The sequence below is a fragment of the Pteropus vampyrus genome, unplaced genomic scaffold (genome assembly GCF_000151845.1).
Source record: "Pteropus vampyrus isolate Shadow unplaced genomic scaffold, Pvam_2.0 Scaffold575, whole genome shotgun sequence".
NCBI lineage: Eukaryota > Metazoa > Chordata > Mammalia > Chiroptera > Pteropodidae > Pteropus > Pteropus vampyrus.
Window position 1 is genome coordinate 390365 of NW_011889356.1, and position 25168 is coordinate 415532.

Sequence of the window (25168 nt, forward strand, 5' to 3'; positions counted from 1 at the left end):
CCCTGAAACCATATCTGCCTTCTGATTGTCCAGCAAACCTACACTGACTTCCACTACCACCTTGTGCCTTTGCCCATCTAATTCTTTCTGCAGGAAAGAATTAGATGGGCAAAGGCACAAGGTGGTAGTGGAAGTCAGTGTAGTGGAAGTCACAAGGTGGTAGTGGAAGTCAGTGTAGTGGAAGTCGTTTTCTCTCTCACTCTCCATCTAAGTTGTTCTCATCCTGCAGGTGGTAGTAAGAGTCCATCTTCTGTGGGAGGTATTCCCTAACTGCCCCAGCCCCTACACCCCATTTCCTGTACCAGTGGCACTTGCCAGTTTGGAACTAAAACTAGACATGGCCCACAGATGCATTTTGCTTTGTTTTGTTGCTTCACACAGTGTCTAAAACATTTTATTAAATTTTTGCTAATATGAAAATTGGAAGATTTCCATAAAATCCTATTTCCAGCTTCTAAAAATGTTACTGCATGATCTGACAACACTGAGCCCAATGATTTGCTGAAGCTTATCATAAGTTTACTCTTTTAAGTCAGATTGATCCAGTCCCTGCTGAGCCCACATCATCCATTTCAATTACCTGTCTGGGTCCTGTAGGCATCTAATTTTGCAACCTCTAACTTAGACCAGAGCCAGAAGGGTCATTAGAGTTCTTCTAGCCCAGCCCCTCCCTCTACCCCATTTCACAGATGAGCATCTGAGGTCTGGAGAAAGGGAACGATTTCTCAAGTTCACACAGGGAGTCAGTTCCAGTTCAGTGCCTCCAACAAGTGACTCTCTGAATCTTACTTGACCCAGATGCAATTTCTAACTCTCCTATGTCCTCATGCACAAGGACTGTGAGTTAGTTATGGACCCTAAGACTATTCAGTCTTGGGGAAGGGCCATTTCTCTCTCTGGTGAGCTGTGTAAGTAAGTGCCCCATATGTCCCTCTTACAGGCTCAAAGGACTCTGCAGTCCCTGTCTTTCTTAGCCCTATTAACTCTGCCACCACACGCTCTTATCTTGGGGCAAGGTGCTTCTCTCTCAAACCCTCTCTCTGATCACTGAGTGAAACGTGGTCTTCAGGCTCCCTATGCCACAATGTCCCTAAGACAAGGTTATGGCTGTTAATGTCCTATGATATGCACATTATATTCTGTGGGGACATGAACAGGAGGAACCAAAATGACAACTATAGAAAGTACCACAAGCTTAAGAAATTTTACTAACTCATTCTGGTTAAGGTTCCCATAAAGAAGTTGTTTTCCCAGCTTTGCACCTGTAATCTGAAAAAGAATAGTTTCTCATATACTAGCAGGTAAGTGCCACAGGGCAAGGATTTTTGTCCACTTCCTGCATGTGTTATGTCTAAAGTATCCAGAATAGTAATCAGTTCAAATATTTGTTGGATGACTATCAAAGGAATGAATGTGAATATATTCACGTAAAAAGTCTTACAAATGTATAAAAACTAAGTTTTCTTTAAATATATACTTTATAAGTCTTATCTAGAAGAAGATAAGATGCTACAAAATTGAGGCTGCCTAGGAAAACCCAGAATGTGTTTCCTAAGTGCTGGCCAGGCTCAATGACAGAAATGTGGAGTTACAGGTTTGGAGACCAGCCCCCAGCATCAGGTTTCCTTGCCAACACTCCCCAGTTCAGCCTCAGGCACTCAGGGAGAAGCATAATTAGCTAAAAGGCGGATAGTCATGCCAGTGGATTGACAAGAGCTTGGGCTGCTCTGGCCTGCCTCCTGGTGTAAGGATGACCAGCAACCACAGTCTCTGACCTCCCAGTATTGTCCCCTTCACCTAGCACCACCCCACACACAAAAAAAAAACCCAACAACAAAACCAAAAAAAAATTGAAAACAGGACAGAGGGGGGAAAAAATCACCAGGCTACAGGGCAAGGCACATCAGAGTCTCATGCATCCTGGTAAGAGGACAGCTTTTCAAAGCCCAGCCTGCACACCAGGGCATGCCCTGTCCAGCCCAGGAGGACGAACGTCTTCCTGTGGCCTTTGGCTGTGTCACCCAGGAACACTGCTGATTCTAGAAGTCCTGCCCCACTTTCGTAAATAGTCTTTCCATCATACTCTTCATGTGAGCTCTGTGAGATTGCCCCTGTTTCCTGAAAGAGCAGATACACTTAGCATAGTTCTCGTTCTGTGCTAGACACACTCCTAACATGCTTTCTATTAATCCTCATATCATCCCTAAGAGGCAAGTATTACGTTGTTCCCCTTTTGCATAGACGGATATGCATAGGTCATACAGTCAGTAAATAGCAGAGCCAGGATTCAAGCAGTCTGTTTCCAGTTTTCACAGTCTTAACCATTATACCATCCTCCCTCTGCTGCATTATTTTATTGTAGATGTCAAACTTCTGTCATGTTATATCAACTATCCTTCTAGACTGCGATATCCTCTAGGACAAAGGCAAGAATTTACCTCTGTGCTCCTTTCTTTGTTTAGCATAATGCCAGGAACACAGTAGGTTTCAACAACTATTAACTAAATGAGTCCATCAATAGCATTTTGCAAACCATTAAATCCTCTACAGATGCCAAATATTCAAATCCCTGATCCATTGGCCTGCTGACCACTTTGAGCTTAAGGCTCCAAGTCCTGAAGTAACATGCCACAAATGACAGCCTCAGACTCCCAGCTTCAGAAGGCTCAGGACAGTTTTTTACTATTAGCTCAGTTACATAGAATTAACACAAAATGATGTCTTTCAATTAGTAATAGAGCAATGGGAGATGGGAAATGTATATGCTTGTTAAAATAGTGGGGCAACCTGGGAGAAGAAGGTGTAATAAGAGCAGAGGCAGCTGGCCGGGGCTCCCAACTCACTCATCCTCATTAGCGTCTGTGGTTTCCGACTGGTTGCTAATTGCTCCCTTATTTCCCCGTAACAGGAAGCTCTCACTACTTTGTTCCCAGCTGTAAGGTAGGTAGGTGGCTGGTCCTCCAGCAGGGACTGCTTAGATCAGTGCCAGGCCAACGAAACCTGCACCTTGGTGCACAGGAGAGCAAGTGGGAAAGAAATGCTCTCAGGTGAGGGGTAAAAGGATCCAGCTTGCCCCGACATGCTCCCTTACTCCTCGGGAACTTCAGCTTTCTACTAAGGCCAAATCCAATAGGATAGGAATGATTTAAAGTTGGGATGCATCTGCTTGTAGATTTTTACTTTTGGGATCATAATGAGAAACTTCCGTCTTCTCTTCCCACCATAGTGAAAATAGCAACTGTCACCCTCCTCCACTGGGTCTACCTCACCTCCTTCCCTGCTTTATTTTCTGCGTGGTACTATCACCTTCTGACATTCTCTATCTTTTTTTTTGTTCACTGTCTCCCAGTAGATTTGAAGCCCCATGAAAGCAAGCAAACATTTATGCATTGGCCCGGTTGCACACATAAGCACACATATATATGCTCATTCAATTGTAGAGACCCTCAGGTACAAATTTACATACCTCCACATAGGCCTTCACACAAACACAAAGGCACACGGTCCTGTATAGCTAAATAATCCATACAACATGCACACTGCTGAAAATACATACCATTCTCCTGAATGATGTCAGAGGCGCACTGCTCTAGGACAGACATGTTTGCCAAGATGGTCACAATCTGGAAAAGAGGATGAGAAGCTAAGAAAATGGGTACACCTGAGCCAAAAGGTGCTCTCTATAGACAACTGGGCCAGGGGCTACAGAGCTTTCCTTTAGCCTGTGACTCCTTACTGTCTACCTGGCCCATCCTTCCATAGTATTTTCTTTCATCCTCATGGGTTCCTGCCACATAGATCTGTTTCCCCAGTGACCTGATGTCCATTCGTCAGCACATAGCCCTGGGATGAACTGCAGGGCACTACTGGAGAGAACAGTGTCACCTGAGTGAAGATGGGGGCCCCCAATCATCTTTCTGAAGGGTCCCTCTGGCTCCAGGCCCTGAAATGCAGACAGAACTGGCAGCTTCCTGGCTAGCCCTAGCCCTGGATTGGGTTTCTTCCATTCTAGCTTTTGCCCTGATACTAAACGCCACCTTACTATGAACTTGAAATTAATGGGTGCTAAGGTCAAGTTAGAGAACATGAGTAAAATAGAAGGGCAGCATTACATCCCAAGCAGCAGATATTATATGGAATCTATGAGAAAGTTCATGCTTAGCTTCATTTTACAAGTCTCTGGCCTGTAGGCCTTGCTTGTTGGTCATCACTGAAGGGCTGTGCCTGTAGTAAAGGAATGCTCACACCAGGTGGACAGTGAGCCTGGGTTAAGACCTCATGAGCTGGGCAGCCAATAGCCCACCCCATTTGTACCCCCTGGCCTAGTCAAGGTTGCAGAGAGAACTCACAGCACAAAACTGGATTAAGGAATGGACTATAAAGAGACCCGCTGCAGACCCCAAACCACTGGAAAATGTTGGAAACTTGGCACTTGTTAACTCAGATACTACCCACGACACTGCTCCTGACAAAACCAGCAAAATGAAAATCCACTCACTTCCATGGAAGCAGACAGTGCTCTCACGTGGTAATTGAAATGAACAAAATAATAATAAAAAGCACTTCTTATTGGCACAGACCTATCTCTCTCTCTCTCGAGGTTTCTTGTGGCATAGTGTAACTGGAGAACTTGCCTCCACCTCTGAGGTGGCAGTTGACAGTCTCTTGAGGACAATTTAGGCAGCTTAAATTCTGAAACTGGAGAATATCAGATAGTAATGTGATATTTACTAAGAAACAGTATTGGCTAGATTTTAAGTGGTTCAATATTGGCTTATTACCCTAGATAACAAATACTTGCAACAAATCTTTTAAACAAAGCAGAAGTTGCCATATTAATAGAATATCTATCTCCCTTCTTCCTCACCAAACACGTGTTGAAAGAAATCTATATCTTAGGCTGCTGTGGTATCCACTAGTATGTGTCATCGCCTTCCAGCTCAGACCTTGGCAGGGGCCTGGCTAGGTAAACTTTACTGGGATGGGTTGCCCAGGGAGGGACAAAAGAATACCCCAAAAGCTTTACCTTAAAGGCAAGTCTGCACCGAGGGAGGAAGAGGGTCCTTTGGCAGAATGAAGAAAGAATTCAACACACATGCCAAAGTTAGAGTCAAAAGGAAAGTTTATTAGCAAAGGGGTAACACTCCACAGATGGAGAGTGGTCTCCCCTCAGAGACAGAGAGGGAGAGGAACCAAGAGAGGCTTGGAAAGATAGTTGAGTAGAGAGGGGCCTAGTCAAGGTTGAGTTGAGTAGAGAGGTGTTCAGGGAATTCAGTTTATATATTATTCTTTAGTTCCTGTGAGTGATTATTTTAAAAAACTTTGTTAACCCATTTCCTTTGATATAGACATACAGTGAGGAAGGAGAAGAGTATGTAGCATGAAAAAGTAAGAATATGTAGAGCGAAAGGTCGGCTGGCAGTTCCCAGCCTTTAATCCATAGGTCCCCATGGTTTTATCCACAGGGAATGAATGATTTTATTTGTGTAGGGCAGCCACTTAAAGGCTCTGTTGTTCCTGTTTCCCCTTCCACAGGTGGGGCAATGAATGGGTTGTTAGCAATCCCTGTAGAAATCTTCCTTTGTTCTGAAGGTGTCCTCCTGGCCTGGCTGCGGGGCTGATCAGCATTTTGCAGTCTCTGAAGGTAGCTTGATTAACATTTTAATTATCTTGCTACTCCCTACATTATTGGGAATAAGTCCTAGGAAGCCTCTCCCACCCCTTTAAGATTGTTAGTGTTTGTGGGCTGAGTAGAAGGAGTTAGAGGGAAAGTATAAGTTGAACATGCAGTTAAAAAAAAAAAAAAGGAAGGTTCCCTAAGGGGCACAGAACTCAATTTTATGAGGAAAAAGATGCAAAGCCAAGTTCATGTCAGATTACAATTCATTTTACTTTCTCTGGTCTGTTAGCAATAGCAGAGAACACGGCCTCTGCTCCCATCATACAGTGGCCGCTACAATCGAACCATCACCATCCTGGCCTCTCTGAAAACACACCTGTTTGACATACAGATCCAAAGGGAAGGAAGGGAGGAAGGGAGGGGAGGAGATAAAGAGGAAAGGAGCGAGGAAGGAAGGAAAGACAAAATGAAAAAGGAATAAGAAACCTTCATCCATCTGCAGCATCGGGTTCATTACACGGCAATTATTAGCTGTGCCACAGGCACAGGTAGGTCTTTGTGTCAGACTAATTTAGATCCCGTTAATGAAAATTACTTCCTCTTTACAGAGCCTGTACCCCATGTGGTTTTCTGAGGTGCAGATGAAGTATTCAATTAAGCACAATTTGAATAAATGCCAATTATGCCCTGTTTCGAGTTTCTTGTATACACTGTAATGTAGAGGTGAAGGGGAATCAAAGTTTCTTCTTGTAGTCAAGCCTGGGGCTGAGATTTTAGGGGCGACTGGTTTACCTCACTGACTACAAGACAGCAAGGCTATCAGGGGACAGAGTACAGGCAGACCGTTTTTCCCTGGCTCAGGCTAATTCAATCCTCTCTGATGATTTTCAATTAAGTCTTATTCCTCCTGAGTAAAAAGGAACTGTTCCCTCTTCAGTTATTTGGTGACTAGAGAGGATATAAGCTTCAAGAGAAGCCCTAGGTGAGGCAGCACAGTGTAGTGGCTAAGTGCACAGATCAGCCTAGTTCAAAATCTTGGCTCTGCCATTTATTTTCCATATGACCATGGCCATGTTACTTAACCTATCTGTGCCTTGGTTAATGAAGGTATATTATATTTCTATTGGTGATATTAACAAATTGTCACAAACTTAGTGGCTTAAAACAACACAATTTTATCTTGCAGTTCTGAAGGTCAGAAGTCCTGAATGGGTCTCAGGGAGCAAAAATCAAGGAGTGACAGAGCCACATTCCTTCTGGAGACTCTAGGGATGAATCCATATCCTCATATATTCCCGTTTCTACAGGCTGCTTGCATTCCTTAGCTCTGGGCACAGCATCGCTCTGATTTCTGCTTCCTCAATCACATCTCAGTCTCTGACCCCGACCCTCCCGCCTACCTTCTTGTAAGAATCCTTGTGGTTACACTGGACTCTCATGGACAATCTGGGATAATATTCCTATAGCAAGATCCTTAACTTAATCATATCTGCAAAATCCCTTTGGCCACGTAACATAGCATATTCACAGGTTTGGGAAAACAGGACATGGACATCTTTGTGGGATGCAATATTTGGCCTACCTCAGGAGATCAATATGAGATAATGCATAAATCTGTTATGAGCATTGAATGAGTTAACGTTTTGTCAAGCATCCAGAACATTTTTCCAATAAAATGAGTATAACTTGCCCGAAGGAAACAGAGCCTGAAAAGGACCCAGACCTTGAAAGGCTGTGCCGAGGTGTACTAAGCAAAGCAGTACCCAGCATTTCCGCATGTGCTGCTGATGTGAGATCATCCCCAAAGGGAGCAGGAGGAGCCCTTCTCAGCAGAGAAGCCAGTAAACTGGGCTCATTACCTTCTGTGGCCTTTTAAAATCATTTTCCCTTTGGCATCCCAAAGATTGACAGATCACCTTAGAAAAATTGAGGTGAATAGCAAATTAAACCAGAATAGCAGGGGGCCTCCCATGTCACTGGTTCGAGAATAAGTGGCCCTTGTGTGGTAAGGAGGAGGTTGGCAAGACCTTTTGATGTCAGCACATATGTAGAGGACAAGGTCGACACTGGCCCAGGGAAGGAGCTCCAAGAACGCTTGTCTACAACCGGTCCTGAGACATGAACCAGGGTCTTCTCACATCCCCAGCAATGTCTGCCTGCAATCACATACTGTCTCTACCTCTGCCCCTTTAATGTGCTGTGTGTGAACTAAGGCTGAAAACCATCCCACATAAAACATAAGTGAGAATTACCCAAATAGAGCCAGGTGCTCTGATCTAATAGAACTTAAAACACAGAAAATCTGACACATATTTAATGACAAGTTATGATTACTTTTATACTATGCAGTAATTAGTATAAAAAGGCCAACAGTTCACATGATTGTAATTAGAATTACTCTTTAATTGCTAGATGGAATATTTAAATTTCTATTATCACTGCGTTAACATTTTGAAAACTGTAGTAACCCTGTCAGCTGCAGCCCTGAGACCAGCCCGCAAATCCTTTGCAGCCTCTCACAGGGAAACCCGTGGCTTGTCTCTGCCTTGCTATCTTCCTCACACACCACTTCCCCCACCAAAGAGCAAAAGGAATCAGGACAACGATGAAAGGACGAAAGGGGCTGAGAGAGGAAGGGTGTGATCTCCTTGAACACACTTTCTTCCCCGAGGCCAGAGGAGCCAGAAGCAGGTCCAGCCGTCTCCTTCTCTTCCTCTCTGTGTTGAGCCTCTTGCCCCTCTGTCCAGCATGGTCAGGGGGCCCCAATAGCTGAGAGAGCTAGGCAGGGGTGGAGACCAGGGGGGCACCCACCCAGGCCCTGAGATGAACCCACTGCTTTCACTCTCTGGTATTGAGGGCTTCTCACTGACGGCCCGGTTTTCCCTCCTCACTACCAAAGAGACAGAATGAAGGGCTGGGGTTTGGTCTTAGAGCCATAAAGGCCACAATAATGCCTTGGATGTTGGTCCCAAGCTGTTGGTGAACTAGGCCAAATGATATCCCTGGGGTTTGCAGTGAGGTCGGGATGCGAGCCACACAGGGTAGAGAGCATATAAATGCCAGACCATGTTCCCTGTGCTTAGTTCTCCCCTGGCTTTGTAGAGAGGGATTTCTAAAGCAGATAGGGACTGGGTGTTATAATCCTGGTTTCTTTTGAGCCTCTCCAGATAGATATATTTACATATGTATTCATATGCAAATAAACATGTCCACTATTTTAAATGGTTTATAGTCTTTATCACATCTCAAACACACACATATACAACTTGCATATATAACAACCACTACCACATATTGGCTCATATCATACAGTACTGACCACCACATTAACTACCTTTCCTGGCCCTACCTTCCTGCCCCAACGCTGACATTTCTTATCTCAGATCCATCCCAATTCCTGGTTCTATCAGAGATCCCTGCCCTGTTTATGTTTGACTATCTACTTTGGTTCTAACTACTTTATAAGCATTATGCTATCTCATCATCATAGTGACACGGGAGGGAGAAAATATTATTATCTCCACTACACAGATGAGGAAATTGTGGCTTAAGAAGTTAAGTGATTTGTCTAAGGTTACACAGCTAGGAAATGGCAGATCCAGGATTTGAACTCACGTCTGTCTGAACCCAAAGCCCGTACTGTTTCAACTATGTCATATATGTCACATATGTATATGACAGGACTTTATAAACTACAGAGTGCTTCTGCGAAGTGAGTCAAAATTATATCCCTAGTAATTGACATTTCTAATAAAAAGACTCCTGATACTGCTATTCATAGTGAGGTCTCAGAAATGCTACAAAATCTGGATATTCTAAAATGCCAAGCAGATGATGTGTTTTCATGAGAAGTATATACCAACATCTCTTGCCTCTGCGAAAGCAATTAATTTCTAAAGGCCATAAAAAGTCATGCTCAGTGAAAGTCTCTGTTATGGATGGGTTAGGCAAGATAACCGGGTCCCTTTCACCCTATGTTGTCACTGCTTGACAGGCATGGCAGAGGTGAGGCAAATCAGCACAAGGCAGCCCCTTTCCCACTGCCTCATGTCACACCTGCAGCTGGGCAGCATGACCCCTAGAACATACCTCCTGGACATGAAAATGCAGGCCACACAGATGGCTCATTAGCAGGGAGTTCTGGATGCCTGATCATATCGGCTCCCCTAGATTAGCAGAGAAGGAAGAAAGCCCAAGCCCAATGTTGCCCTCGCCCCTCTTCATACCCCAAGGTGAGTACAGGCCAGGCCAGGCCCCATCAAGGCTTCTGTTGGACAAATTAAGTGGACTCGGCTTGCTGAGATGATGGAGAGGTTCTCACTGAGATGTCCAAACAGAGATAGACCAAGTTTAGATCCAAGACCAAGAGGCTCCGCACAGCATTGGCGTCACTGGCAGATGCATTACCGGAAGCTTCACAGGCATTTAATCTCCTAAGTGTTTCAGGGGGTGGCGAATACTTCAGAGTCTAATTCATCTTCTTTGTCTTCATTACAGAGAGCTTTCTGATCACCTTAATCCTCCCTCTGACACAGGAAAAAGCCATTTGTTTCTTTAATGGGTACACTCTCACTAGCTAAGTGGTTGCTCTGAGTCGGGGCAGAAGGTGAAGCCATGCTGAGGACAGTGCGAGACGTGCCTGGCTCAGACCTGAAAGGTGGAAGGGGGAGAGGGAAGAAGAGGGATGGAGAATATGGGTTTTAGGGGACAGGGTGGTTGGTGAGTGAGGCAGGAAATCTCCTGGCTTCAGATTCAGAAAGAGTTGCTATCTGCGTAGAACTTGACCACATTCTCTCCTTACCTTGAGCCCCGCATCCCCCTTCCTAGGAATCAATGAAATTTCAAGAAGGGCCAGTCACTCCTCACGATGAAAAAATGGTCTCTGTTATAGAAAGCATAGAGGATGTCTAACCTGGAAGAGACCATGCCCATTTTACAGATAAGAAAATCCCACTCCAGCGGTTCCCCACTCAGGGCTGCGTGCCACACATTCAAAGACCAGTAGTAATAATAACATTGACAGGGGCTTCTATTTATTTCATAGTTTCTTTGTGCCAGGAACTATACCAAGAGGTTATATTCATTCATTTATTTATTTGATTCTTATTTCAACTCTATGAATCATATATTATTCATCCTTCTCTCACAGATGAATCTCTAAGTGCATTGTCCAAAGTTACATGATTATTAATAGAAGAGGAGCTTTGAACCCAGGTCATCTGACCCCAAAATTCTTCTTCTTATTTTTGCACTATTGGATCTTATATGAAATGACCAGAATTGGCCACAAGAGAGGCGCTTGAAGGCGAAGGGACCTAAAATCTTGTCAAGTAGGTGGAAGATCCAGCAACTGGAGGTGTCTAGCTGAAGAAGAGAAGAGCGGGCGCCAGGCACATCATACAAGGTGGGCCTTCCAGACTCATTCCCCATAGCCAAGGGCCGTGACTGCAACGGACACTGGAAGTGTTCCCCTCAGATGCCAAGTGGGCCAATGGCAAGCTCAGTGGGCCATCACCCTTTGTTTATCTGTACTGTCATACCTTGTTTCTATGGGGCAATGAGGGGCAGAGGGAGGCGGTGGATGGGCTTGTCCAACTCTAAGGAGAAAGAGATTAGGCTACAAAGGAAGTCAGGAACCACATCATGCATGGCTTGAAAGGCCAAGTTGAAGACTTTGTCTAATTCACTATAATGCTCTTCCTTAGAGCATCAAGTTTAAAAACTAATAATATTCATCATGTATTAAGGACTTAGTAGGAACTAAGCATCGTGTCAGGTCCTTTAAATGTATTATTTCACTCATTGTCACAATAACCCTTCAAGTTAGATATTCATGTCCCAATTAATAGATGAGAACACCAACACTCAAGAGGCTGTGACTTGCTTAAAGTCACCCAATGAATTAAACAGCACTATCAACACTCAGTCTCTCTGACTCCTCAGCTATAGTACTGTCACTTTATTTTCAAAGATGCCAGTAGAGTCAAAGACCAAAGTCTAAGTCAGGCCAGGATTTAAATGTCGGCCAGCTACTTATCAATCTTATCATTTTGAGGACATCCTCTTGAGCCTCAGTACTCTTATCTATAAAATGGAGTAAATATTACCAGCTTCACAATATTTTTAGAATCTTCATATACAAATGCTAGAAAATTCTTTCTGAATGGGAGCAGTTATAGCCAGTGATCCCAAGGATAAGAAAGAATGGAATAAAGTGCCATCCTGTTTCTTCCAACAAAACTTTACATGGAGCTCAAAGATACAAAAACATTGAGACAGATAGAGGAGTTGAGGCCCAGGATCAAGGCTCTGCTTCAAGCCCCTGTTTTTATGAAGCAGAGAAAAGAAAAACTCACTTCAGTGTACAATGTCAAACAGGTCACAACAAGAATGGGACACAGACTTTCAGAGGAGGTGTAAGGACCTTCTTATTATGTCTCTGCCTCCTAGGATGGAAATAGAGAAAGGCTTACATTGGTTAAGATGGGAAAGAGTGAACTCATGAAGGCACGCTAAGGGCAATGAGGCACATTGAAAACATTTTTTTTTTACCTTGCTACAGAATGCCACTATCAGGATTGACTATGTGCTGCCAGGCTATGCTGTCTTGCCTAGGACCTATGCCCTGGCCTCCTGACCTCTGTCTTCATGGTTATAGGCCCTGTGCCAGGTCCCTCCTGAGCTTCTCACCTGGTCCCGGGTATAAGGTGTGTCCACTCTCTGCTTGTCACTGCAGGCTTCCAGGAGGACACGGATGGCATTCAGTTGAAGGAGCATCTCACAGGCCATAGTGTCAAAGAAGGTGATGTTGGCGAGGGCTGCAGAGGCCAGCAGGAAGACTTCCCCAGACGAGGCCTCTTGGCATAGTTCTGAATGGTAAAGAGGAGGGGAATAGCTTCACTGAAAAGTGCTTTCACATTAGTTTTCTCATTTGGTTCCCACAATAGCTCTAGGGGAAAATCTGGGCCGGTACTATAATACCCATTTTACAGACGAAGAAAGTAGTTACTAAATTCTAATAAATGTAAGGGAGAAAAACAAACAAATGCTAAGAAAGAGAATAACCAGAGCCCAATGGGTACATAAGGAAGGTTTCCCTAAGAACGTGATAGCTGAGACCTTAAGAGGAAAATGGGGCAATTGTGAGAATTTTTGGAGAAGAGCATTTTCCAGCGCAAAGAAACAGCATGTACAAAGGCTCTGTGGCAGGAAAGAGCTCCTAGTCTGTTTGTGTCTCTAGTAATGTATACTAGACTGTTGCTAAATTTGCCTTGAGAAAGAGGCTGAAGGTAAAACATAAAGACTCTACCTCTTCAGCTGCTATCAGTGATGCCCTTGCAGATGTAAGTTTCACTTTTTTATTAGGAGGGCAATGTCTGCCTCTGGGCATCCCTGCTTCCCAAAGCCCAGGTGTGATCACTAAACAACTTAGAATCTTGATCTAACCACCCATGGCTGGGGCAACAGATCCGGCATGCGATTAACAACACTATGATTCCTCTTTTCCAATGACTAGCTATCCTCTGATTTGTGGGGGACCACTGGGACCAGACAAACCCTTCCAGGGCTCATCCCTACATCTACAGTTTAGGGTGAGACTCACCCTAAACTGGCCCACTTTGCTACAAGATTTCTCCTAGGTGTGAACACCCACCTTCATTCTTAAGCAGTCACCACTGCTGCTGACACAGCAATTAACACGACCATCAAAGTGCCTTTTAATTTTGGTGCACATTTTTTGGTACGCATTTACAGTCTGAGTCACCTGGGATGTGTTAGGAAGATTAAATTGAGGACTCCAGTGACTCATTTGTAAATGTTTCCAGGGAATGGCAAGAAATCGGAGGGCTATTTCCCACCAAAGAACAGAGCCCTGGCATCCTGCCCAGAAGATATATCCCATCTGCTGACTCTCAGAGCAGACTCCACAATGCTTCTTCATCAGAGTAAAATAAATCGGAAGACTCCTCTTCTCCAGGGAGAAATCCAACCCAGGCAAAGAAGTAGGAATGGACATATGGCAATTGTGAAAGGTTCTTTGGACTATATATGTTTTGATTTTTTTTTTATTTGCTATTATTTATAAATTGGGAGATTTTCTATAAAACTTAGGATTTTGCCTTATCTTTAAAAATCAGCCTTTCCCACATGACAACTGTCAACTGGAGTTTATCAATTGTAGTGCCCCTTAGTTACTACACATGTTTTTCAATTCAATATAGGACTCAAATCTCCTTATTTTTTCCTTCCATCTGGCCTCTTCGACTTATGTACATTTCCTGCCTGACTCAGTGGATGACTGAGTGTAATATTCTTAGCAGAAGTGAATCCTAAGACTATTCTGTGGCCTTGAGAAAGTCCCTCAAACTCTCTGGGCCTAGGTTTCTTCTTCTACAGTGTGGGCATTGAACTTTATGATCTCTTGAGTTCCCTCCAGCCAAGAATTTCAACGATTGGCTTCTGTATCCTTTTCAATTTTAAATAAATGTGGGTGTTGGCAAATACATTTCTCCCAGCCTGGCCTGTGGGTACCACAGACACAATGACTAGAATCAGCCATAAAATCAACTTAATTGATGCCTCTTATGTCAAAGTAATTGCAGATCTTCAAATTCTAGAGCTAGAAGAATCCATGAGAGAAACAGGTCTCGAATCCTTGTTTTATATATTAGGAATATTGTAAAGTGAGCTTTACAACGTGACATGGCAAGTGAGTGGCAGAACCTCACACAGTGTCTGCACAGGGCTGCTGGTCAATAGCTGTTTGGGAATGAATGAATGAAAATGCAAAACTCCAAACCCGAGCATCCTGACTCCACATCCAGTGTTCTGTGCTGCCGCCTAAACTTACACCATTCTAGATATTCCCAGCCCTAGTGCTCACCTTACATTTTCTGAAAAAAAATTAATTTTCATTTAGTTTCAATGAGATATGGATCTAGAGACAGTGACAGAGATGGGGATAGAAGCAGAAACCCAGACCATCACCAGCACCAATAAAAGAAAGGACATAGTTTGCAAAACAAGTTTCCGGAGAATTGTTATCCAGATGAGTTCTTCTAGTTTCCATAGTTTTGCAAAGGAAAGCTTTGTGGGGGACCACTGGGACCAGACAAACCCTTCTCCTGCCAGGAGTATTCTCCTGCCAGGAGTACATATGTCTAAATAGAAGAAACCAGAAGAGTCAACACTTTCAAGGCCCAGTGACTTGAGGCCTATGATGGATTGCAGAGAGCAGGTTGGGGTGAACCGGTGCTCTCTGAGAAGCTGTTTTCCCCAGTCACTGCTGCCACATTCACTGGGTACTATAGACTGAGGTTTTAGGAACAAAGCCCATCACAGTCTCTCTGGCCTAGTATTTGTACCTCAAAATTTGAGGCCTCACTCCTCCTCGGGGTTTGTCCTGGTCTCTGATTTGAAAAGCCACTTAATCTCTATCTGACCTCAATCCAAGTTTCTTCAGGGAAGGCTATATGCATTTTAATAGAAGACTTGACAACAGAGTTCGTTAAAGCCTGACTCTGATACTTCAGTGTTGGAATTTCAGCTGGTGTGATCATCTGTGCAGGAGATATGTGTGGTGCAGTGAGGTCTTCCTGCCCCTTCCTGAAGACAACTGCGAGAAGGCCCCCTCCCTCTGCGGTCCCCATCCACCCAGGTGACTCACTGACAAGAGCTGTCACAATCTCCTCCATGCTCTCCAGGAAGCTGCTGAGGTGCTGAGTGAAGGACAGGTGAGGGGAGGTGACCTGGGCAACCACGGCCGCAGCCTCAGCCCGTGTGGCTTCTGAATGGCTGTCGTCAGTCAGGATGTCAGCCAAGCACAGAACACCATCCACCTGCAGATGGACAGAGGAAAGTAGTGAAAGTCATAAAAGTCATGAGACAAAGACAGAGAATCGAGGCCCTCTACATGGCCCAGCCCTGGATCCCCAATGACTCCAGGGGCCTATCCTTTGGCTCTAGCAGAGATTAGTGACCACCCATGGGCTTCTTAGGGAGTGGGCATCAAGCCAAGGATCTAGGGGCTAGACCCTGGTCATCCACCACAACAAGTAGCAGAATTATTAGTCACTTAGAACTCTCATGTCCTCAAGTTCCCCTCCTGGTTCCCTCTTCCGTGCATTGTGGGACTTGGCATTCATTACTAGGCCTCTCTGAAATTCTGTTCCTTCCTCCACCAGCAGGATGTTGGAGGTATAAAGAGATGAAGCAGATGATGTGGGACCGAGAAGAGATGTTTGACAAATATTAGCTCCCTTCTCCCTTCCTCAGGTTGTCAGCAGGCTGAATTCCACATCTTTCCTTCCCCATCTTCTCCCACCATCCTCCCCCATGAAAAGAGAGCTGCTTCCCTGGAGGCCTCTCTCTGCCCAGTCAGAGAGGAACAAACCTGGCACAGCGGGGCAAGAATGCCGGATAAAGACTTCAGGTTCCCAGTTTTGCCCTAGTCAGACCAGCTCTTGGCATAATAATAACTTCTGCTGATTGAGTGCTCAATATGTGCCAGCTACCGCTCGAAGTGCAGTGCCTATGTTCGTATACCATTTGATCCTTATAATAACCCTCTGAGGTCATCGTTATCATTATCACCATTTCACAGATGAGGAAACTGAGACACAGAAAGATTCATTAATTTGCCCCAGATCATAAACTTTAAAATAGCTGGTTTGGGATTTGAACCCAAACGGTCTACCTTCAAAGCCTATGATTTTGAATAGGGCATTACACTGTCTTCTGAGAAGTTCCACCTGAGCTCACCCCTCTTTCTCCATCGAGGGTTAGTAGATGAGACTTTTTGGAGAAGGGGGAGCAGTAATTTGTCAAGATTATCTCAGCAGAGCTACTACAGCCTCTCAAACACCCCAGGACACCAGCCTGCCTGAGGACCCTGCCACAAACCACCAAGGAGTCCTTCCCCTGTTACGAGTATGTCAGGGGTGGGAGGGCAGGAGGTAGGGATGATGCATGGGACCACCAGGGAGAGGTGCAGTGAGGAGATGCTCCCCACACCTGCCACAGGCCTGAGGCTCCTGTCCCTACGCCCTCACTTCCTGCCACTCAGCTCCAATGGGTCTCCAGAGGTCTGTGTTTTGTTTGACTAATTACCACTACTGAGTTCTGAGCCTCCCTGAAATGGCTCTTGGGAGCTGTAAGGTCCATTAGCTGTGAAAGCCTTTGGCAATCTCAGACTCAAAAGAGACAAATGTGGAAACAGGAGCCCAGGGAACTGTCCTCGATAAAACTCACCTGGATGTGCTTAATAAAAGAGAACAAACAGCAGCCAGGCAGTCCCTGGCAGGACTGGAGTCATGCCCGGTGTTTGACTAACAGGCCCTCAGAGAGGGCCCTCACTTGGACCCAGAGAAGGAAGCGGGGCTGCTCTGAGACTAGAAATAGGAAACAGCCCTATTATTGCCAACAAGAGAAACCTTTTAGGCTTGTCTGGCCTTCATCCCTTTTCTCCTTCCAGCACCACCCAAGGCTGTAACTAAGAAGCTACAGGGTCTCTAATGGGAAAATATGTCAATCATCCAGTCTCCCTAATCTCGCTTTGGATGCAGATGGAGTTACATCCCCCAGCTAGTTGGGAACAACGGTCACACCTAAACCAGACCCAAACCTAGTCCCCAGTACAGGCTTGGAGATGGGCCATTGTGAACACATTAGAGAGGCCAAGAAGTTGAGGCCAAGGGCCTGGTGCCACCCAAGGCCTGGATGCTGCTCCCCAGCTCAGAATGCTGCTCGGCAAACACACTGAGCACGATTTCCCTGAACACATACTATGTGCCGGGGCTCATGCTGGAGCAGAGGGGGCAGAGGACTCGCCCACAAATAACCATGATATAACCTGACTTTCAATGAGAATGCTCCAGGGGGAGGCTTCCTGGAAGCTGCCCTGACTTAACACTCACACCCCAGCTGGGGAGATGGCCCCCCTTGAAGCTCATGCCCAAGCACATCTGCTATCCTCATACCATCATAGCATTTATCATACTCATGGGCTCTGTTTCTTAAGGAGGGTGGGAGGGGGCATCTGTGGACCAGCTGCACTCAGACCTATTCAATTAGACTCTGGGGAGGCCTGGAATCCGCCTTTGAACAAAGCTCCTTTTCCTGTCTGTCTCCCAAGTTCCCCAGAGAGCTTTGCAAGCCTGGGGACCACAGTTTGTTCACTGGTGGTTGCTCCAGGCCTGGCACATAAGCGGTTTTTGGTAAATGGGGAATAAATGCAAGAGCATAAAACTTGACCAAAGACTCAAGGACACACCTTAATAATAAAGGAAGAGGAATGGCACTGAAGATGGAGGGGACATTGAGAGCAAAGGCCACTACAGGAAAAGGCAGCTGCGGACAAACGACCAGCTCAGGAACATGGATTCCACAGATTTCCGACCCAAGAAAGTGACCCTGACCCCAGCCGGATGTGGATTCTGATCTCTTCTCTGCCCTTAGGCTTCCCAGAGAAGAGGTTCTGTGGTGTCTGTGCAACTGGCTACTGTCTCACTTTGTTTTATATTCTTCAGATCGTTTTCGGTAATGCTTTAATTATGAAATACACTATCCCTTCAAAAGAGAATATATATAGCAAATTTAAAAAATATTAAAAATAATAAAAAATGAACACCTATACATGTATATGTATATGCTTCATATCTAGAAATTCTATTAGGAATTAAAAATACCAGAAAGCCCCCTGTACTCCATTCCTGACCTCTGCTTTTCCTTGCTGGAGGGGCCATTCTCCCGAACTGTGTGCTTATTATGCCCTTGTTTTCTTTAGAAATTTATTGCATGTGTATATTGTTTAATTTCACAAGGTTTTGAACTTGACATAAATGGGATTATACTGCATCTACATATTTACTTTTTTCCCCAGTCAGCATTTGTTTGGGAAACCCCTTCCTGTTGTTGCATGTGGCTGAGGTCCATTTATTTTCACTGCTGTGTGGTGGTATTTCATTCCATAAATCAATTGTACTTGAATCAAGAATTCATTTATGCATTCTCCTGTCGATAGACATTCAGGTCGGTTCTCATTTTTGCTATAATGTACAAGGCTGCTATAAATATTCTTCTCAGTGTCTCCTGGGGCACACATGCCAATTTCTCTGGGGGGTCTCAATGTAGGAGTGGAATTACCAGCTCAGAGAGTCTGCACATCTTTAATTTTACTGGTGTTGCCAAATTGCTCTTCAGAACAGCTATGGCTGTTTATATTCCCACCAGCAATATATTAAGTCATCTAACTCCATATTCTTGCCAACATTTGGTACTGTCAGATTTTAAATGTCTGTGATTTGGGAGAGTGTGTAAAATTTTTGTTGAAATCTACATGCCTCCACTTACTACAATGAAGCTAAAAATCTTTTCATATGTTTTTGTTTTGCTTTGCTTTGCTTTTGGTTTTGGTTTTTGGCATGTGGATTTCCTCTTCTATGAAGTACCTGTTCGTGCATTTTGTTCATTTTTCTATTGGGTTGACTGTCACGTGGGTGAATTTTACAGGCCTCTGGATCTGCAGCTACTGACCTGCCACTTAGCATGCTGCCGGCAAGATGCCACCAGCCCAAGCTGATCACTTTATCCATCATCATCTCAGCAACTCCAACCCAGCCAGCTCATCACACCACGGGCTCCGGACTCCCCAGCACCTGAACCAATTCTTGTAGTGTCAGCACATGCGCAGACTCTGGAGTCACATCTACCTAGGTCTGAATCCTGCCTTTGTATCTCGCTAGCTGATCAATTTTTGTACCTACTCTGAGCCTGTATTTATAAAATGGGGATAAAAATACGAAGCTCAGGAGATCCTGGAAGTTAACCGAGATAATGCGTGTACAATGCCCGCCATGTGGTGGCACAGTCATTCCATCCCATCCCCAACTGGTGGTTGCAGCCGCCTCCTCTATACCTGAGGTCCTGTGTCCTAATTCACCTTCCTGTAGGCTCCTCTGGCAGTGAGACCCCACTGAGAACTGCATTCCTTTGGGTTGGGGCCCACAAGTTTACCTGCTTGTTTCAACATCCTTAGATCATGCAACCCAGAACTAGAACTTTTAAAAGAGGAGTGACTCTCGTTTCAATTCCTGACCAAGACAAAGACAAATAATTACAATCCCTCATAAGGGAACACAAAGAAAAGTAGTCCTTTGTACTTGAACAAACATGAACAAAGCACTTACCTTGTGATAGGCGCTGAACTAGGCACTGATACATATGAATCAGGAAGAAATAAGAGAAACAGACAGACACATAGAGAAACAAGAAATAATGTGTGTGTGTGTGTGAGAGAGAGAGAGAGAGAATGAGAGAGAGAGAGAGAGAGAGAGAGAGACAGAGACAGAGAGAGACAGAGAGAGAGAGAGACAGAGAGAGAGAAAGACAGAGAGAGAGAGAGACATCACATGCTTAAAATGATCTAGGGGCTTCTCTGGTGCAGAGCCCAGTCTCACAGTCCCCCTCTTTCTTGTTTCCTCTGTGACACCTTCCCCTGCTGACAACTCTCTCCATCTTGGCCTTCTTTCCTTCATGGGACTCCATGATACCCCAGTTTTGGGGCTTATCTCCTCCCTCGCTAACTACTAATCATCATTTTCTCCTTTAGCCTCTCCTCCTTTACATGCATCTAAGGTGGCTTATGCTTGGTTTTACTGTCATCCCACTTTGCATCATCTCAGTCAATAGCACCCAAACCCAAGTGGACTTAAAGACTCACCATAAAGACCCCCTCACCTAGCCCTTCAGCCCTGACCTTACTTTCTGAGAGTCACATCTACATTCCGAACCTGCTACTAGATCTCTTTGTGTTTAATTCTAAAACTAATTTGCCTGGATAGACCACGGACACCTCAAACCCAGTTCACTTAAACCTGAAGTGGCCATCTTCCCTGTCTTCTCCCTTCATGCCCTTCTCAGACCCAAGTGGGAAGCCACCTCCTCTGGGAACATGCACCTGCCTCCCCAGACAGAAGGTCTCTGATCTCCCAGCTGCCACACCACTCTGGTCTGACCACAACTAGAGCACTTATGTTAGATTATCCTTACCAGTTTGCATGCCCATCCCTGCACTAGATTTGAGTTGCTCAGGGCAGCTCCTATCCTGAATCCTTTCCTGTCCCCGACACCCAGCTGAGGGCTGACACATAGCAGTTAACTTGTGAAGTGTGGCCTGAATGATGAGGAATCAGAGGCCCAGGGAGGGGAAGAGATAGCCTAGGCCACACAGCAAATTCATGTTAATGCCAGGGCCATGACTCCCACCTCGGTCTCCCTGCTCCTGACTTGTGCCCCTTCTGTGGGTCTTTGGGAAAGACAATGAAGAGAAGGTGAGGAGTGGGCCAGGTCAATGGGGGCTGCTCAGCTCAGCTCCTATAGTGGGCCCAAGAGTAACCCAGCCTGAGGCCAGCTTCCTCAAACACAGCTACCATTTCTGGAACGTCTCCATCCCCAAACTACCCACTTCCCATTTCCAGTCATAAACTTAATGATGCCAAGAGAACAATCTAATCAAAGCACTTTCACATCCCTGAAGAAATTGCTGCTGGAAGCACTTATAGGTAATTAGCTTTTACATGGAGTGGGATGGGCCTGGGCCTGAGGCCAAGCTTCCTTCATGGGAGGGCATGCAACTGGTGATGAGGATGGTCTGGCCAGGTCATCACCTGGGCAGCAAGACTGATGCACCTAGAGTCTGGACACAGAGGGTGTCCAGAGCTGGTGAACAGTGAGATCCTCTCTGAGAAGTGGGAGAAGAAGCATGAAACCCACACAGTTGAGGAACCCAAAATATACAGTAAAATCACATCAGGTTTATGAGCAATATTCTCTTATTATCAGAAAAGCATCAGTGGCAGCTTTCATGTGAATATCTAAGGACATGGGCTAGTATACAAAGGCCCATCATATATCACTGGTGCCGGTCTGCTATTTTCTAGTTCATTTTGCATGTTAGTTTTTTAGGGAAAGGCAGAGGAATTGGTTGCTGGATTATAACAGTTAAACAGAATCATGTAAATGCAGTTATGACAGCTGCAGGAAAGGGAGCCTGACCTAAAGAACCCCAAATTTCCTCCTTCACCTTTCGGTCCATGTAGATGCCTAAATTCTGCAGAAAAAAAGAAAAAAAAAAAAAAAAACGATAAGTGAGAACCACAAAGCTGTTGGAATCCTGCTCATGGGTCCAGGCAGAATAGATGTTTGCTCAGGGTACAGCCAGAGGGAAAATTTAATCTTAGCCAGAGAGGGAAGCAAGGGTCATGCCCAAGGAAGCAAAGACAAGTGTCAGCCACTTGGGCAAAGCTTTAGGTGGAATAAATAAACCCGTGGGCCAGAAGCAGGATCTGAATATGGAATGCAAACCAGATCAGGGCAAGGTTCAGGACAAAGTCTGTGAGCAATATAAGAGATTAAAGGATCGCTTTATAAAAGAAGGTATTTGCTTTAAGGAGTGGTGGTAGAGCTGACAGCTCAATAAAAGCTACAGAAAGTAAAACAAGACTTCAGGAGCATGATATTACCCTCCTCCCAAACGAATATATCCCAGACCCCACTCAACTTCTTTTGTTACTTTAAACAAGAATCTCTGATTAAAACTTAAGTGCCAAAATGGATAAATACAAATATAAATACAATAGGTACCGGAACAATGGATGAAAGAGATTATATAACCAGTTTGGCATGTAAGTCAATGAGGTAGAGAGAGCTGAACTGAGGTGGAGAGAAGTCAAGGATTGAATCATTTAAGATCATAAACAAAATAATTTCCCTGTCAAGCAGATGATTTTCCTTAAAGCAGATTGTCAAACAGATGCTATGAAGACATGCGGGGGTGGGAGGAGTGGAGTTTATCAGAAGACATCAAAAGGTGGCTAAGAACAAGTTCATTTCCCTTTGGGTTAGAACTATTAGGCATGGGCTGATATAAAATTATCAAGTTTCCAGCAAAGTACTGCTGGGCGCAGTTGGGATCTGAATTGTACCAAAAGTGCTTCTTTAAAATTGTATTTTCTATGTTTAGCAACAATTAGAAAATAAAAAATAACACATCAGCATAAAAACATACCTAGAAATAGGTCAGTGGTTTTTGGCCTAGTTCTCAGATGATTGGAATCATTTGGGAAAGTTTTAAGATGCTAATGCTCAGGCTTCACCACCAGAAATTCTGATTTAATTGGTCTGAGGTGGAGTCTTTATTTTCGAAGATTTTGGCACCGATATTTTTAAAGATTCCTCAAGTAATTCTAATGGACAGTCACTCTTCTAGAGGTACCTGTGGCACAGTGGAAGTTATACAATCTTAAGAGTGAGAAAAGCCTGGTTTCACAACTCGGCTGTGCTACTTACTGACGTGGTGACATGAGCAAGTTACTTACATTCCCTGAGCCTCAGTTTTCTAATCTTTAAAATAATAGCGACATCACACTTATAGTGTAATAGCGAATGAAATATTAAAAGCATTCCCCCTGAATTCAGTAACAAGACAGAGATATCCATTTTCACCACTCCTGTTTAACATTTTACTGTGGCCCTAGCCAATGCAACAACCCAAGAAAAAGAAATAAAGAGGTATGATGATTGGAAAAGAAGCAAAGTTGTCATAATTTATAGATCTCATAATCATGTACATCTGTACACCATCCAAATCCGATAAAATCTACATATCATTAAAATTAATAAGTGATTTTAGCAAGGTCATTAGATACAATATTTAAAATTGTATTTTCTATGATTACCAACAATTAGAAAATAAAAAATAACACTTACGCCAGCATAAAAACATACCTAGAAATAAGTCTAAAATAGATGTGTAAGATGTCGATACCGAAAACTCAAAACACTGCTGAGAGAAATTAAAGACAGTCTATATAAGTAGAGAAATACACCGAATTTACTGATTGGAACACCATATGGTGTTTAAGATGTCAATCATCCCAAAATTTATTTATAAATTTAAAGAAATCCCAATTGAAATTTCAGCAGATGTTTTTGTTGAAGTTAACAAGCTTATTCTAAAATGCACATAGAAATATATTAAAAAAAAATTAGAATTATCAAGATAATTTTACAAAAACAAAGTTGTAGGATTTATGCTAGTAAATATCAAAAAAAAAATTATGAAAGACCACAGGAACTCTGTGCCCTATTGGCACAAGGATGGACAAAAAAGAATAATGGAATAGAAAATGCCCAGAAACAAATATATCACTTTACTTAGAACAAAGACATCACTTTAATTCAGTGGTGAAAAGATGGTCTTTTTTTTTTTTTTTTAATGCCTACGGCACCTGGTATTTGTAGGTGGTCTCCCATCCAAGTATTAACCAGGCCCGACTCTGCTTAGCTTCCCAGATCAGATGGGGTCGGGCAAATTCGGGATGGCACGGTCATGGACTAAGACGGTCTTTTTAATAAATGGTGCTGGCTCAATTGGATATCATATGGAAAACACTCAACACTGAACATCATCTAAAATTTTTTAATTTAAATAGATCATAGAACTAAATGTGAAAGGTAAAACAATGAAGCTCCTATAAGAAAATACAGGAGACTGTTTTCATTATTTTAGGAAAAACAAATATTTCTTAAATAGACACAAGAAGCACTAACTACAAAAGAAAACATCAATAAATTGAACTTTAAGAATTTCTATTCATCAGAATTTCTATTTCTATTCATCAGAAGACACCATTAAGATAAGGAAAAAGCAAACCGCTGGCTGAAAATATATATTCTCAAAACATATATCTGACAAAAGGCTCATATGTAGGATATGTTTTTTAAAGTTTATAATTCAATAAGAAAAAGACATACAACTAATTTTTTTTTAATGGCAAAGTCGCAAACAGACATTTCACAAAAGATAACCAAATGGTCAATAAGAATATGGAAAAATGGTCAAAATTATTACTCATCAGAAAAATGAAAATGAGAAATCACTATACCCCTAAGCAGGTCACCATCAGGGCACTGCAGGTCCAGTCACCTCACAGCTATGTACTACCCATTTGGATTTTTGAAAAAGCCCAAAGGAGAATGAAGATGTGTGTTTATTATCTGTGTGTGTCTTTCCATACTCTTTACCTATCTGATTCCTAAATTTCTTTTTCTTTCTCATCACCCTTCCCTCTCCCTGTCAGGGTTTATCATTCCACCTTGTCACGTGATGAGGCTGGGGTCTATAAGGGTGCAAAGTAAACACAAAGCGAGCAAGTGGTATAACTGGGCATAGTACCCAGGCCTGCTTACCAAAAGGGCGATGTGCTGGAGGCAGCTCGCTCATACGGCACCTTCAGTGCCAGGCTGAGGGGTTTAGATATTTTTCCAGTGAGAAGTAGGAGGCTTAGGAAGGGTTCTATTCCAAGAAGGCACAGGTCAGGCTTACTGAGGAAGCCCAGAATTTGGAGACCTACTAGATGACAAGATGTATCCACAACCTCCTCCTGGAAGAGCCTGATTTAGTAGGAAGTATACTTTGTTGCCTTGAATTTGCAACCCCTCCCCCAACACACACATATAGGACACATACAGGACACACTGGCCCTGACC

The 25168-nt window shown here is 43.8% G+C and overlaps 1 protein-coding gene across 2 annotated transcripts in view; it reads right to left on the reverse strand.

Annotated features, from left to right (window-relative positions):
• INSC (INSC, spindle orientation adaptor protein) overlaps positions 1-25168 on the reverse strand; it is a 121894-nt gene that overhangs the window by 8865 nt on the left and 87861 nt on the right. For both annotated transcript variants that reach the window (XM_011384402.1, XM_011384400.1), the window contains 3 exons: positions 15288-15459; positions 12311-12489; positions 3557-3623 (listed from right to left, as the gene is read on the reverse strand). In XM_011384402.1, the coding sequence (XP_011382704.1) occupies positions 3557-3623; positions 12311-12489; positions 15288-15459 (418 nt within the window). The remainder of the gene's footprint in view (positions 1-3556; positions 3624-12310; positions 12490-15287; positions 15460-25168) is intronic.